This window comes from Myotis brandtii, unplaced genomic scaffold (assembly GCF_000412655.1).
Source record: "Myotis brandtii unplaced genomic scaffold, ASM41265v1 scaffold122, whole genome shotgun sequence".
NCBI lineage: Eukaryota > Metazoa > Chordata > Mammalia > Chiroptera > Vespertilionidae > Myotis > Myotis brandtii.
The window spans coordinates 1,631,903-1,645,452 of NW_005354255.1; the positions used below are offsets into that span (position 1 = coordinate 1,631,903).

Here is a 13,550-nt window from a genome sequence, read left to right on the forward strand (position 1 = left end):
TCTATCTATCTATCTATCTATCTATCTATCTATCTATCTACCTACCTATCTTTAGTATGACCATGCACTTTATTTCCTTCCCTTTTAGACAATTAGTGTTTTAATTGTGCATTCCAATTCTCTATCAAACTATTACTCTGAGGAGGATATCTCTCTGCCTGTTGTTAGATATTAGGCCTGTACGGTGTACATTGTGGTCTGAAGAAATTACTGTCAACTATCCTAATGGGTGTAGTATTGTCTGTTCTGCTTTTTTTATAGCTTTCTGAGCATTTTCATCTACCACCAGGTAAACACAACCCCATCCAGAATCAGTGTCTGTCTGTTTCTGTCAAGACCCATTTGTAGCACTCAGAGCTGCTAGCATCAGTCTGATTTGCCATCTATGACCAGGGTCTTCCCACTAGGCAGTTTGCCACATGGCCATCTGCAGTCTCTGTCTCTCTTGTTGGTTAACAGAACAACAGAACAGCTCTTACTGGAATTTTGTGCAAGAGGAACTTCAGCCCATCTCTGCATTGCTGCAGTGTCTATTCATTTCATGAGCCCATGTGACCAAGTTCAGTGAGGACATAGGGTTACCTGCTTGTCGATTGCAGTCAGTTCTGAATCTGAAAGATTTCTGATGGGCATCAACATGTCCTACTCTAATGCACTGCACAGATTTTCCTCAGTGATTTCTATAGAGTCATGCTCTATATCAGTGATGGCGAATCTTTTGAGCTCGGCATGTCAGCATTTTGGAAAACCCTAACTTAACTCTGGTGCCGTGTCACATATAGAAATTTTTTGATATTTGCAACCATAGTAAAACAAAGACTTATATTTTTGATATTTATTTTATATATTTAAATGCCATTTAACAAAGAAAAATCAACCAAAAAATTGAGTTTGCGTGTCACCTCTGACACGCGTGTCATAGGTTCGCCATCACTGGAATAGATGGTACTAATACTATAACAAGCTGTTGGATATTATTGTGGATTCAAAAGAACATAAGGTCCTCTTTTATAAAGAAACAACTAGAATGTGATAGAAAAGAAAAGAAAAGAAAAGAAAAGAAAAGGGGAACTAACGCTAGTATAAGGAAAAGCACTCGTTGTTTTACAGGAAGTAGTACCACTCTATTTTATATACAATTTAAATAACTTTCCAAAATCATATTCTATTACATAAATGGCAAAGAAAAGATTCATTAAAGTCAGAAATAACAGCATCAAATATCGGTGTAACATGGACAGTCTCTAAGAAGTTAAAACAGCATGGTAACTTAACCATTTAAAAAAATAAATACGTATAATCTATCAGTCGAATAAGCTCTATATTGTAAGTCTGAACTTTAACTTAAAATGTCTGTTGGGCATTTAATAATAATAATGATAATAATCTGTTCTGTAGAGAATGATATTAACCTATGGAAATTGTAAGAAGAAAGACACATTAGGACTAATGAGTATGGACATCAGCTCCTGATTTAGGGAGTGTGGTACTACATGCCTATGGTTTAATCAAAGTTGCTGAAAAATTCTCAAATGATTTTCATGAAACAAAAACTTCTTTACAATAAGGAAATGAAGAACATTAGAATGTAAGCTCCATTAAGACAGGATTATTTGTGTTTTGTTCACTGCTACAGTCCCAATGCCCCCAACATTATAGTAGGCACACAATAAATATTTGCTGCACGAATTGGAGATGTCAAAGGTTAAAGTAAGACAAAAGGCCAAAAACATTAATTAATAAAGAATGCCCCTCCTTAAGACAGAATCTACAGGGAAGTGTACTTAGAATCTTCTGTTCCAAATTGGCCTATGGTAGTAATCTATAACATATAAATATCTACAGTAACTCTAAGAAATAACTCTAAGACTTAAGAATGACTATATTAGATACAATTTATCTAGTAAATTTTAAATAAGTAGCTAGTAAATAAATAGGTAAAAATGAAAAGAAAATAACAGCAAAAAGACATCATCCTGCCTTGTACATCCAGATTGTACCACTGTTTTTTCATAGGTGCATCTCACTGGTTTACTTTACTTTTTTAAATCCTGGTAAAATATACCTAGCATAAAATTTTCCCTATTAACCATTTTTAAGCGTATAGTTCAGCAGCATCAAATACATTCACACTGCTGTGCAACCATGAACACTGTCCATTCTCCAGAATGTTTCATCATCTCAAACTCAAATTCCATACCTATTAAACAATAATGTCCCCATTGTTCCCTTCCCCCTGGCCCTAGGTCAGCCGTGGGCAAACTACGGCCCGCGGGCTGGATACGGCCCGTTTGAAATGGATAAAACTAAAAAAAAAAAAAAAAAACCCGTACCCTTTTATGTAATGATGTTTACTTTGAATTTATATTAGTTCACACAAACACTCCATCCATGCTTTTGTTCCGGCCCTCCGGTCCAGTTTAAGAACCCATTGTGGCCCTCGAGTCAAAAAGTTTGCCCACCCCTGCTCTAGACAAAGCCCAGGCAGTACAGCACGGTGCAGAGGAACCCGGGAGGCCCTTAGGTGGCCTGGAAAGGGATCCGTGCCCTGTAGGGCCCTTCCGTCTGCTCAGGCTATCCCATGGTGCCTGTGTCACCCTTTGTGGGCCTTGGAAACTTGGGGTTCACAGACCTCCAGGACTCCAGCCCATGCGAGGCAGCCCTGGGGAGCCCCAGGCTGTCCCCATCCAGCCAGTGAAAGGGCGAAGACCGCCAGGCCCAGGGCTATGTTACCCTCCTGTGAGATCAAGGAGGGACTGCAAGGGGTGCTCCGCCCACCCACATGCCCAAGAGCAGGGGCTCTGAGCCTCATTGCTTCAGTGTCTCATCTGTGAAATGGGATTGTTAATGTTTTGCCTCACAGATAAAAGTGGCCAATGTGCTTGGGTGGGGGACACACCTTCTGCAGAGTCCTGCCTGGAGTATGACCTGGGAGTAGGTGGAAGAGTGCGTATCTAAGCAGCCCAGTCCTCATGCTTTTGCCTGGGGTCTGCAGATCCTGAAAACCCCTGGGTGTCATCTCTTCCCATCTCAAGATGGATAACAAGAAACGCCTCGCCTATGCCATCATCCGCTTCCTACATGACCAGCTGCGGCACGGGGGGCTCTTGTCAGACGCCCAGGAGAGTTTGGAAGGTATGCATGGGCCTCCATCGGCCCCGGAAATGGAGTCTCCTGTCTCCAACTTTGTGCCCCCACTGCCTTCTCTCACTCCTGCTCCTCTTCCTCCCCACCTCCCTTTCTTTCATCGGAGCCTAGAACGATTACAGGATGGGTATGATAGGTCAGCACACGTGTCCAGCCGTGGACGCTGCTCCTGTCCTGGTTTCACAGCCAAGACCGCCAAGCCCTGAGCAGGCACAGGACTGAGCTCTCCGGCCTCCTAGCCCAGTGCTCTTCCCCCACTGCAAGGGTGCCAACCCCTGTCAGTTTAGGGCAGGCCTCTGTAGGAGGAAAAGGAGGCATGTGTGTCCTGGGGCAGAGGGCAGGTGGGGCAGCCCTGCACTGGTGGCCCAGGGCTCTGAGTAGTACCTGTCCGTCCCACGTGCAATTATGTTGCCTCTGGAAGGAGCCCAGCCTTGAAGACTTGGGCAGGGGGTGGTGTGGTCTTAAGCTTTGGGTTCTGGCCGGACTCCTTGGAGGTTCAGCAGAATGTCCCGGGCATCTGGATCCCCGAATGGCACTCCAGGCTGGGCTCAGCTCCACAGCTTCCCAGCAAGGTAGCCCAGCAGTGTGACCCCACGGAGAGCCCCACTGGGCAAGGACCGTAACTTCCCCCACACTTCCTTGCTCTCAGGGCTCAAGGGCATGTCTGGCTGACCAGGAAGAATCCAAACCAGGGTCAAGGAGCACACTACACACTGTGCTCCAGGGTCTCTGCCAATCCACCTGAGGAAAACTAAGTGTGAGCCCTGCCTCCGGAGCCTCATAAACTCAGGTCCGTGCAGAAGGAAATATCTGTGTGTTCCTTGCAGTTGCAATCCAGTGCCTGGAGACCGCCTTCGGGGTGACATTGGAAGACAGCAACCTCGCACTCACTCAGACTCTTCCAGAAATATTTGAAGCTGCCGCAGGCAAGGTGAGCTGCTGGGCCGCCCCCATCACAGCGAGAACAGTGAGAACAGCATGGGTAGCCAATGGCTCCGAAGCACGTCCCTCCTGGTGAGGGAAGCGGGGCACCTGCATTGTGGGCACTGGGCCTGGTTCCTCTCTCTCAGAGCTCAGGGGCCCCTGACAGGGAGGAAGGCTCAAGGAGCCGAGTTTGGAGGAGGAGGAGGACAGCGGGATTGCCAGCTTTTTTCTTTGGGGCCAGGAGATGCCACAGAACCTGAGGAGTCCTGAGGTAACCCCGCCTTCGGAGGAGGACTCGGCCGAGGCAGAGCGCCTCAAAACCGAAGGTGAGAGAAGGGTTCTCTGTCCCCACGGGCACCTCTCCACCTGGATCCAGAAGCAGGCTGATCCCTGGCTCTGAAGTCGAGGTGGGGGTGCTGTTGGACAGTAGATGGCAAACCAGCCTTTGGAGACAGGAGTCCAGGTGGGGATGGCTTTTAAGAACACAGATATATGTGGAGAAACCATAGCCTCACACACAATGGGTGGAAATGTAAGCAGTGCAGCTGCTGTGGAAAATGGTCTGACAGCTTCCCAAATAGTTAAACACAGTGATCACATGACCCAGCAAACACACACGCCCACAAAGATGCTTGTACACAGATGCTCACAGGAGCACAGTTCGTAGTAGCCAAGAAGTGTAAACCACCCAGATGTCTGTCTGCTGGTGAATGGATACATACAAGGTGGCCTATCCATGCACTGGATTATTCCTCAGCCATGAAAAGCAGTGAGGCACTGACCATGCTACAGCGTAAATGGACCTTGAACACATGACGCTCAGTGAAAGACACCAGACACAAAAGGCCACACAACGTGATTTTGTTGATGTGAAATGTCCAGAACAAGAAAATCCACAGACCTAGGAAGTGGGTTCATGGTTATCGGGCTGGGAGGGGAGGATTGACTACTGATGAGGACAGGGTTACTTCTCGGGGTGGTGGAATGTTCTGAAATTAGATGGAGGTTATGGTTGCACAACTCTGAATATACTAAAAAGCCACTTAATTGTACACTTTTAAAGGGTGAGTTGTGTGGTATGTGGATTACGTCTCATTAAAATTGGGCTCTATTTCTGAAAAGATGCAAAAGTGACAGTATTTGAGACTTACGTCCCCAAATACCACAATCAAAGCAGTGACAGCTACCATCAACCAAGCGCTGGCTCAGCCAGCCCCTGAAGACACTCGATGCAAACTGCACCCCAAGCCTATGCCTGAGTGTTGCATCCTGGTCCCCGAAATCTCAGACCTTCAATTAGGAGCTGGGAGAGCTGAGAATGACCCCTCAGACCCCTCAGGTCTCGTGTGAGCAACCAGTGTACATTTTTTTCCTTTTCTGTAGGAAACGAACAAATGAAAGTCGAGAACTTTGAGGCTGCCGTGCACTTCTATGGGAAAGCTATCGAGCTCAATCCCGCAAACGCCGTCTATTTCTGTAACAGGTACCTGCTAGGCCTGCTCGGAGGCCAAGCCAGCCAGTCTCACATCCTGGCAAACAGGATGGGCTGTTGTACTATGGGTTACTTGATCGCCCCACTGCAGTCCCAAATACACAGTGTCAGGCGGTCAGCGAGCTGTCAGTCGGAGTCGATAGTGACATTTAAATTAGGTGGCACCATTCTCTACTCCGATGTGGGGCCAAGAAAATAACCCACAATTTGGATACGTGACATGCTCATGACAGCATTGGCAATAGTGAGGAACTGCATCTGGCCTGTCATTTTTCTTTTTCCTTGTTTTTAAAAAATTAAGTTTATAGGAGTAACAGTGGTTAATAGCATTGTATAAATTTCAGATATACAGCTTTATAATATGACATCTGTATACTCCATTGTGTGCTCACCACCCAAAGTCTAGTCTTCTTTCCGTCATAATGTATTTGACCCTGGCCTGTGCTTTTTTATTTATTCATTTTTATTGATTTCAGGGAGGAAGGGAGAGAGAAACATCAATGATGAGAGAAAAATCCCTGATTAGCTGCGTCAGGCACACCCCACACAGGATGGAGCTTGCATCCCAGGCGTGTGCCCTGACCAGGAATTGAACCGTGACCTCCTGGTTCACAGGTTGATGCTCAACCACTGAGCCATGCCGGCTGGCTTGGCCTATGCTTTTAAAGGAAAAGCCAAATGAGCTGACACATAGCCTCACTGTGCGGAATATTGTGTTAATGGGAGGGACTGAGTGGAGAGCAGGAGGCAGAACCGCGCAGTCAGTGTGGAAGCCGTGGGAGCACACAGTGTACAGAAGACACCAGAAGCATGTGTGCCAAAGGTGGTCCACATCACCTCTGGGTGGAAGTGTTTTTGTTTCTTTTCTTTTAAACTATTTTTTGGGGAAGTAATTCTAGATATACAGAAAAGTTGCAGAGGGACTTATCTGGCAACATAGAATGGGCCTGAGCTTCACCCGAAAGGAAGAGCCTCCATGGCGAGCCCTGGGACTGTGGGTTCAGAACCAGGTCCTGACGCTGCCTGTCTGCTGTGCAGCATTGGGCCACACCCTCTCCCTCCCTCAGCTTCAGTTTCCTCTGGCAAATGGGATAGCACCCTTCCCCCAGCCCCCCAGCACGGGTGCCTAGCAGACAGATGCCTGTGTCAAAGCCCACATACCCCTTCACAACCCCGTACCCACCCTACCTTACAGATGGGGAAACCGAGGCCCATCCACAGATGGCTTGTCGTAGGTGACCAGTGAGGGTAACAACTCTGAACACCCTGCTTTGTTTCCCTAGAGCCGCCGCCTACAGCAAACTGGGGAATTACGCGGGGGCCGTGCAGGACTGCGAGCGGGCCATCTGCATAGACCCATCCTACAGCAAAGCATATGGGAGGATGGGGTGAGTGCCTGGGCAGGCGCCCCTTGTGGGGCCGGACTGCCCCTCCCCCCTGCATCCACCACATTCCTCCTCTTCTGATTGTGTGGGGGGTTTTCTGTTCCATTAACCAACCCTCCAAGGCCAGCGGTGGGTTCAGCCATTCAATTTAGTCCTGACACCACCTACCTGGAGGTAGTCAGACCCCACTGGTGCAGGGCTCAGCCCCACTTCAGACACCAGTCACGAGTTGTCACTGTGTTTCTGACCAACCAGCTATAATAAGGGCTTCCCCCGACCCCCTCCTCAGGATTGACAATTCCCTAGAATGACTCACAGAATTCAGGAAAACACTTTACCTACATTTACCAGTTTGTTAGAAAGGATACAGATGGAACAGCCAGATAGAGGCACACAGGGTAAAATCCAGCATGGTCCTGGATTTTGGGTACCAGAGCCTCTGTCCCTGTGGAGTTGGGGGTACGCCACCCTCCTGGCACATGGATGTGGTCACCCTCTTTAGGTGTGATTAGAAGGGGCTTGTGAATAACAAAGGACACACCTATGACTCAGGAAATTTCAGGAGCTCTTCCAGGAGCAGCAGGGACAAGGACCAAATAAACATCTTTGTCTGACCACCCTGGCCCCATCCTTTGGGCCTTCAAAGCCCTTGGTGTTGGGTACCACCACTAGGACACGAGTGCATTTGAATTGTCCTATGTTCATCCTCTTAGCCCCTCCCCTGACCCCCTCTTGTGTCCTCCACTGGAGCCCAGACTGGACCAGGAATGATGGCATTGACATGGAGACAGTCTGAGGTGTGGGGACTGAGGGAGGGGCCAGAGCTCTCGGGGCCTCTCCCCTTCATCCCCAGCATCTCCCCCCAGCCTGGCGCTCTCCAGTTTGAACAAGCACGCGGAGGCCGTGGCCTACTATAAGAAGGCCCTGGAGCTGGACCCCGACAACGAAACATACAAGTCCAACCTCAAGATCGCGGAGCTGAAGCTGAGAGAGGCACCCAGTCCCGTGAGTCCCCCGGGAGCAAGGGCGTGATGCTGTCGGAGGCAGAGCACAGGGCAGGCCAGGCAGACGCGCTCACAGCTCACAGGCTGAGGGCTGGGCTGCTAGGGGACCTGGCATTTGTTTAATCAGGTCTGAGATACACATTCGGAAATGCCTGTCAGGGAGGAAGACGTTTTCATTCTCACAGAGCCCCAGAAACAGGAGAGGGCATGCTGCAGGGTCACACGGGGAAGCACCAGGCTCAGTCATGAGGTGAAGGAAGAGGGGACATGTGGACCAGAGCCTTGATTATGATTTCATGAGAAGGAAGGGGTGAGGTGGGGGGAGCAGGCTTAGGTTTTACTAGTTTGAATAATTCCAGGGGACTCTGGTAGGGGCTAGCCCTAACTGGCACCTGGCTCTGGGGTGACTAGGGCGAAAGGCTAGTGGCTGAGTGTGAGAGCCCCGCAGAGAAGGGGTGGGAGTGGACAGTGGGTTGCCTGACTTGCCTCTGAAAGGTGCACTCCTAGGTGAGTTATTGACCGTCTCTAGGCATTGGTTACCCTGAGGGGGGCCCATCCCTCCAGGGTCTGCCAGGCCCCAGATGTCAGAGCATCAGAAAATGAAAGATGCGTTAACACAGTACTTTTCCCTGGTGATGGACGGTGGGGCTCCTGCTTTTTATGAAGCACCCCTAGCCCTATGGGCTGGCTGCTCAGGCCAAGAGAGCATCTGTTTGAGTGAAACACCTCTTAGAACTCCAGAGGGGCCCCACAGGGGGTACTAGCTCTCAGATCCTGGGCCAGTGTCATCTCCCTGTGTCCTGATGCCACTAACCGTGCTTTCCTCACCCACAGACAGGAGGGCTCGGCAGCATCGACATCGCGGGCCTGCTGAACAACCCAGGCTTCATGAGCATGGTGACTGCCCTCCTCGCCCCAGCAGCGTCCTCACCCCCCACCCGAGCCTGCATGTCACTGCCTGCCATAGACCAGGGCCACTCGTGTGGCACTGTGGACTAGAGCTGGGGTCACTCTGGGTGGGGGCATGCCTGGGCACTATGGGGTGTTGAGCAGCATCCCTGGCCCCACCTACTCCATGCCAGGAGCACCCCCAGTGATGACAACCACAGATGTTTCAATTGTTGTCTTGTCTCCCCTGGGGCCAGCATACCCCCAAGGGAGACCCCCCCCCATTATTGAGCCAAAGGACAAATTAGATCCTGCCTCTCCTGGCTGAATAATGTGGGGAAACTACCTCCCCGCTGCCCAGCATGGTGTTCTCACAAGGAGACAGTGATAGGGCCACGCCTGCAGGTTCGGATGGGACAGCAGAGCACTAGGTATCCCATTGAGAGCGGGCTCCCCGCTGTGACCTGAGGGGGCTGGTCCCTACACACACATGCCCATTGCTGAGTGATCTTGCTCGGCCTGAGTCCGCACTGCTGGCCTACAGGCCTCAGGGTGCAGGGGCTCAAACTATCTGGAAGAGAAAAATCCTCAGTACATCAAGGAGCATCTCGCCTCCTAAATGCAGCAGAGGTTGTACTTCCATTGTAAGCCTGTGCTGCAGCAAAGCCAGGGTCTTCGTTGATGTTCTGGCTCAAGGACTCAGCCTAATAGCAGCCACTCCTTTTGACTTCAGCCACCCAGCTCCTGCTGGTTTGTGTACTATTACTGGCACGGCCATCACCCTGCATTTACGTGTCTGTGTGGCTTTTGGCAGAGCTGAACGGTTGGAGCAGAGACACACTGTTACTGGCACGGCCATCACCCTGCATTTACGTGGCTTTTGGCAGAGCTGAACGGTTGGAGCAGAGACACCCTGAAAGCTGACAGTACTTAACCTATGGCCCTTTACAGAAAGTTAGGCAGCCCGTGAGCAGTGGTCTGGCAGAACCCTGACCTGGGTTCTGAGGAAATGTCCTCAGTGGAGCTGTGGAGGCACGAAAGTGCCCGGTGCAGTGTTGCTGACTGATAGAGCTCTCCTAATGTCTCGTGACCCAAAAAAGATAGAAAATACACACACCCAGCGACACCTAAGGTGCCAGCAAAGAAAGGATAGGTGCCCTGGAGTCTCCTGAAATAAGGGCCCCAAACGGGATCAAAGTGGTGAAACATGAGTCTCATCGCATGGAGGGAGAAATGGGGTGTAGGGGAGAGGCGGGGAGAGCAAGTACCTGGGGTGACATACTGGCTGTGCTGGGGCAGGAGAGCCCGGGGTGCTCGAGAGGGAACCTTCTCGGTCGGAGCATGTTGGACGCTGTCCTCTGACCATCGTTTTATTTCCTCAGGCATCAAACCTGATGAACAGCCCCCAGCTTCAGCAGCTGTAAGTGACAACCCTTTTCCCCTGGTCTTGTGCTTAAATCCCTTTTTGTGGTAAAACACATCAGGTTATTATTTTAACCATTTAGTTTACAACTCAGTGGCATTACGTGCATTTCAGTGTCGTGCAGCTATCCCCACCACGGAGTTCCAGAATATTCCACCACCCCAAAAGAAGCCCCATCGTTATAGTCACTCTCCCTTCCCCTAATCCCTGGCAATAACTAACCCACTTCCTGTCTGTGAATTTAATTTTCCTGTTCTGGAAATTTCACTGCGACCTTTGGTGTCACAGACATTTCTCAGTGTCAGCTGGGGGCCAGAATTGTCCCATTGAGCATCAGTGCCGTTAGGGCAAAAAGCCATTCCTGGAAAAGCTGATGACCTCACAGGGCTGTCATCACGGAGAAGGGTGGTGACACAGAACGTCTCCTGCTAGCAGAGGCCAAGGGCTGAGTGGAGCCACTGGGGGACGGGTGGGCTGGGCCATCCTGTACAAGTCACAGGCTCTCTTCTTGCAGCATGTCCGGGGTGATTTCCGGCAGCCACAACCCCCTGGGGACTCCTGGCACCAACCCTTCACAGAATGACCTGGCCAGTCTCATCCAGGCGTGAGTAGCCCTGCATAGTGGAGGCACGGTGGGCAGGCAGGGACGCTCCACGTGGGAAAATGGAAGTGTCAGTGCTGTGTCCTCCAGCGAGCGGGCACACTGCTGTTGAGGGTCACATGTGGGGGACGCGTGACGAGTGCCTGGGGGACACTTCCATGTGGATGTTTGGGGAAGCGGCTGGTGTCCCGGCGAGCTGAGCCTGGCGCCTCTCTCACAGGGGCCAGCAGTTCGCTCAGCAGATGCAGCAGCAGAACCCAGAGTTAATTGAACAGCTTCGAAATCAGATCCGAAGTCAAACACCCAGTGCCAGCAACGATGACCAGCAGGAATGACCGCTCACGTGAGTCCCCTCGGGGAGGAGGTGCACCCCCTGCCAGATGTTTCCACTGAATTTTGCTCCTCCCCCTCCCAACTCCCACTGAGAGACATGGACTGAAACTTCACAGCCTCTGGAAGTGCTGGTCCCTAAGTGTGTCTACAGGTGACAAGAGTACAGGAAGTGTTGGCAGAGTGCTTTTCTGTGCACCTGCAGAAAGTGTCCTGGTGGCCCCAGTGGGTGCGAGATGAGGTCACCTGGGCAGGGGAAGGACAGACCTCTATCCGCCGCTCCTTCATGCCCAAGTGTTCTGCCTGGGTTTCGTGATTTTGGGGTTTTGTCTTGTTTTACTGCGAGGAGATGTTACATGTACACTTGCTTAAAAATATACTCGGAACTCCTTCATGCCCAAGTGTTCTTTCTGCCTGGGTTTCGTGACTTTGGAGTTTTGTCTTGTTTTACTGTGAGCAGATGTTACATGTACACTTGCTTAAAAATATACTCGGAGGGTCCCTGGAGGCCTTGGCTGGCTTGGTTAGCTGTCCCTGGGCCCCTGACCTCCACCCTGTCTGTCTCCAGTGATTCTGCTCCTTGGATACAGGTAGCAGGTGGCTTTCTTTATTTTGTTACCGCCCTCCTCACATTTTTATATTAACCATGATTTTTTAAATAGAAAAATGTAAAGAAAAAGCACAGAAAACAACTTTAATCTTTCCATGCAAAGCAACGAATGTTAATATTTGGAGTATACTTTTTCTCACCCGCCCCCCTTTTTTTTTGCCTTAATTTTAAGACAAAACATAGGCCAGTTTTGTATTTGTTTTTTGTTGGAACTTTATCCCCCAAGTACTTTCACCGACATTTTCACGTCTGGGCCCCAGAACCACCTGTGCTGGTGACCGTGCTGTTTCTGTGCTTACACGGCACCACGAGTCACGCGGAGGCAGAGTGGATTGCGACCTCATCAGCGGCAGCGATGCCCTCTGGAATCTGGGCGCCTGCCTGGCTGACCACCGCATGTCTTGTCCTTGCAGCCATTCCAGTGCCATCGGGTTCTTCCCAGCTGACTGGAGCCTCCACACGTTCTGCCGTTTTCTCCCATTGGATTGCCAGAGAGGGAAAAAGAAAAAGAAAGTGGACCTGCATGAGATGGATTTTTATGCTTTTTATTTTTTTCTTTCACCCTCACCTCCCTTTTTGTACTCCCTTATGGCTCCCAGACCCTTCTCGAAACAGAGCCAGCAAGCTGTGAACGCAGACCAGCACCAATCTCCAAAAAACCCAGTCACTAAAGTATTTTCTAGAATATTCCGAAGTGAGGATGGTCCTCGGGGTGTTCTCTGAGAAGTTACCGGTTTTACGTCCAGCTACGTACGAAGCCTGAAGCCTCTCTTTGAGTCAACCTTGTCTGCTTGGACGAGCTCACTGCCAGCCACAGTCTGGGCACCGTGTCCACCGGACCCTCAGACCACAGGTTTTTGCATGAGGAACTTTAGTTGCAGATTCCTAAAGACATTTTCATTTCCCTGTGCCTGTCGGGAGCGGGACTGTCTTGGGGTGCCTAGAGCCAGCTTTGGGGACAATCGAGCATTTTGATAGATGTGCTTTTCACCCCTTTTGATCCTCCTTCTCCAGTACTCACACCCGACAGACCACGAGGCGGGTGATCATGACCCTGGGGCCTGGCCCCCACGCCGTCCCAACCTGCCTGTGTGTTCTGGCCCATGGACTCCCAGCGGGCTCCTCCTCCTGTTCTGGGGCCCCTGTGCCCCCCTCCTCAGCCTGCAATTGCCAAGCAGGCAAGCCAGGGATGGGTAGCCTGCCTAAGATGCAAGGCCACCATGGACATCCCTGCATCCCCTGCTTGGGCAGGTCTCAGGGTGAATCTGCTGAGACCCTGTGCTGGCAGCAGTGTTGGAGGCCCCCTGGTGGTTTGCAAAGTTGACTCAGTGCCGTGTGTCATAGGAAACTAGTAGGAAAAAGGTACACCACCCGCCACTGCAGTTCACTTGGATGGCAAGGTGGCCCTAACTCTTGAGTGCTAGCCATGGTGACAAGAGTAATGTGTGGGAATAAATAGACATTGTGACCTCTGCCAGTCTCTGCATTGACCTCTCAGCACCACCCCTGCTCTCCCTGCCCCAAGTTTCTAGAATCCCCGCAGCCTAGAGTTTCCACATCACTCAGGACATGAGGAATAGCATCACTGCCTGACATGACATGACAGCTCTTCTTGTGCCAGGGTCCCAGATGGTCCCAGAAATGGCAAACCTCGGGCTGTCCCATGTTTTTCCCTCACCTTTGACCACAGTCACACTCACACACCCACCATGTAAGTGATGACCTTCGGGGTCAAGCTAGAATCCT

At 50.6% G+C, this 13,550-nt stretch overlaps 1 protein-coding gene across 1 annotated transcript in view; it reads left to right on the forward strand.

Moving 5' to 3' along the window:
• LOC102263356 (small glutamine-rich tetratricopeptide repeat-containing protein alpha) overlaps nt 1-13,277 on the forward strand; it is a 29,110-nt gene extending 15,833 nt beyond the window's left edge. The window contains exons 2-12 of the mRNA XM_005858825.2: nt 2,996-3,135; nt 3,975-4,078; nt 4,313-4,397; nt 5,455-5,554; nt 6,847-6,951; nt 7,815-7,953; nt 8,787-8,849; nt 10,223-10,260; nt 10,778-10,867; nt 11,085-11,207; nt 12,218-13,277. Of these exons, the coding sequence (XP_005858887.1) occupies nt 3,036-3,135; nt 3,975-4,078; nt 4,313-4,397; nt 5,455-5,554; nt 6,847-6,951; nt 7,815-7,953; nt 8,787-8,849; nt 10,223-10,260; nt 10,778-10,867; nt 11,085-11,199 (939 nt within the window). The 5' untranslated portion in view covers nt 2,996-3,035 and the 3' untranslated portion in view covers nt 11,200-11,207; nt 12,218-13,277. The remainder of the gene's footprint in view (nt 1-2,995; nt 3,136-3,974; nt 4,079-4,312; nt 4,398-5,454; nt 5,555-6,846; nt 6,952-7,814; nt 7,954-8,786; nt 8,850-10,222; nt 10,261-10,777; nt 10,868-11,084; nt 11,208-12,217) is intronic.
• The last annotated feature ends 273 nt before the right edge of the window (nt 13,278-13,550 follow it).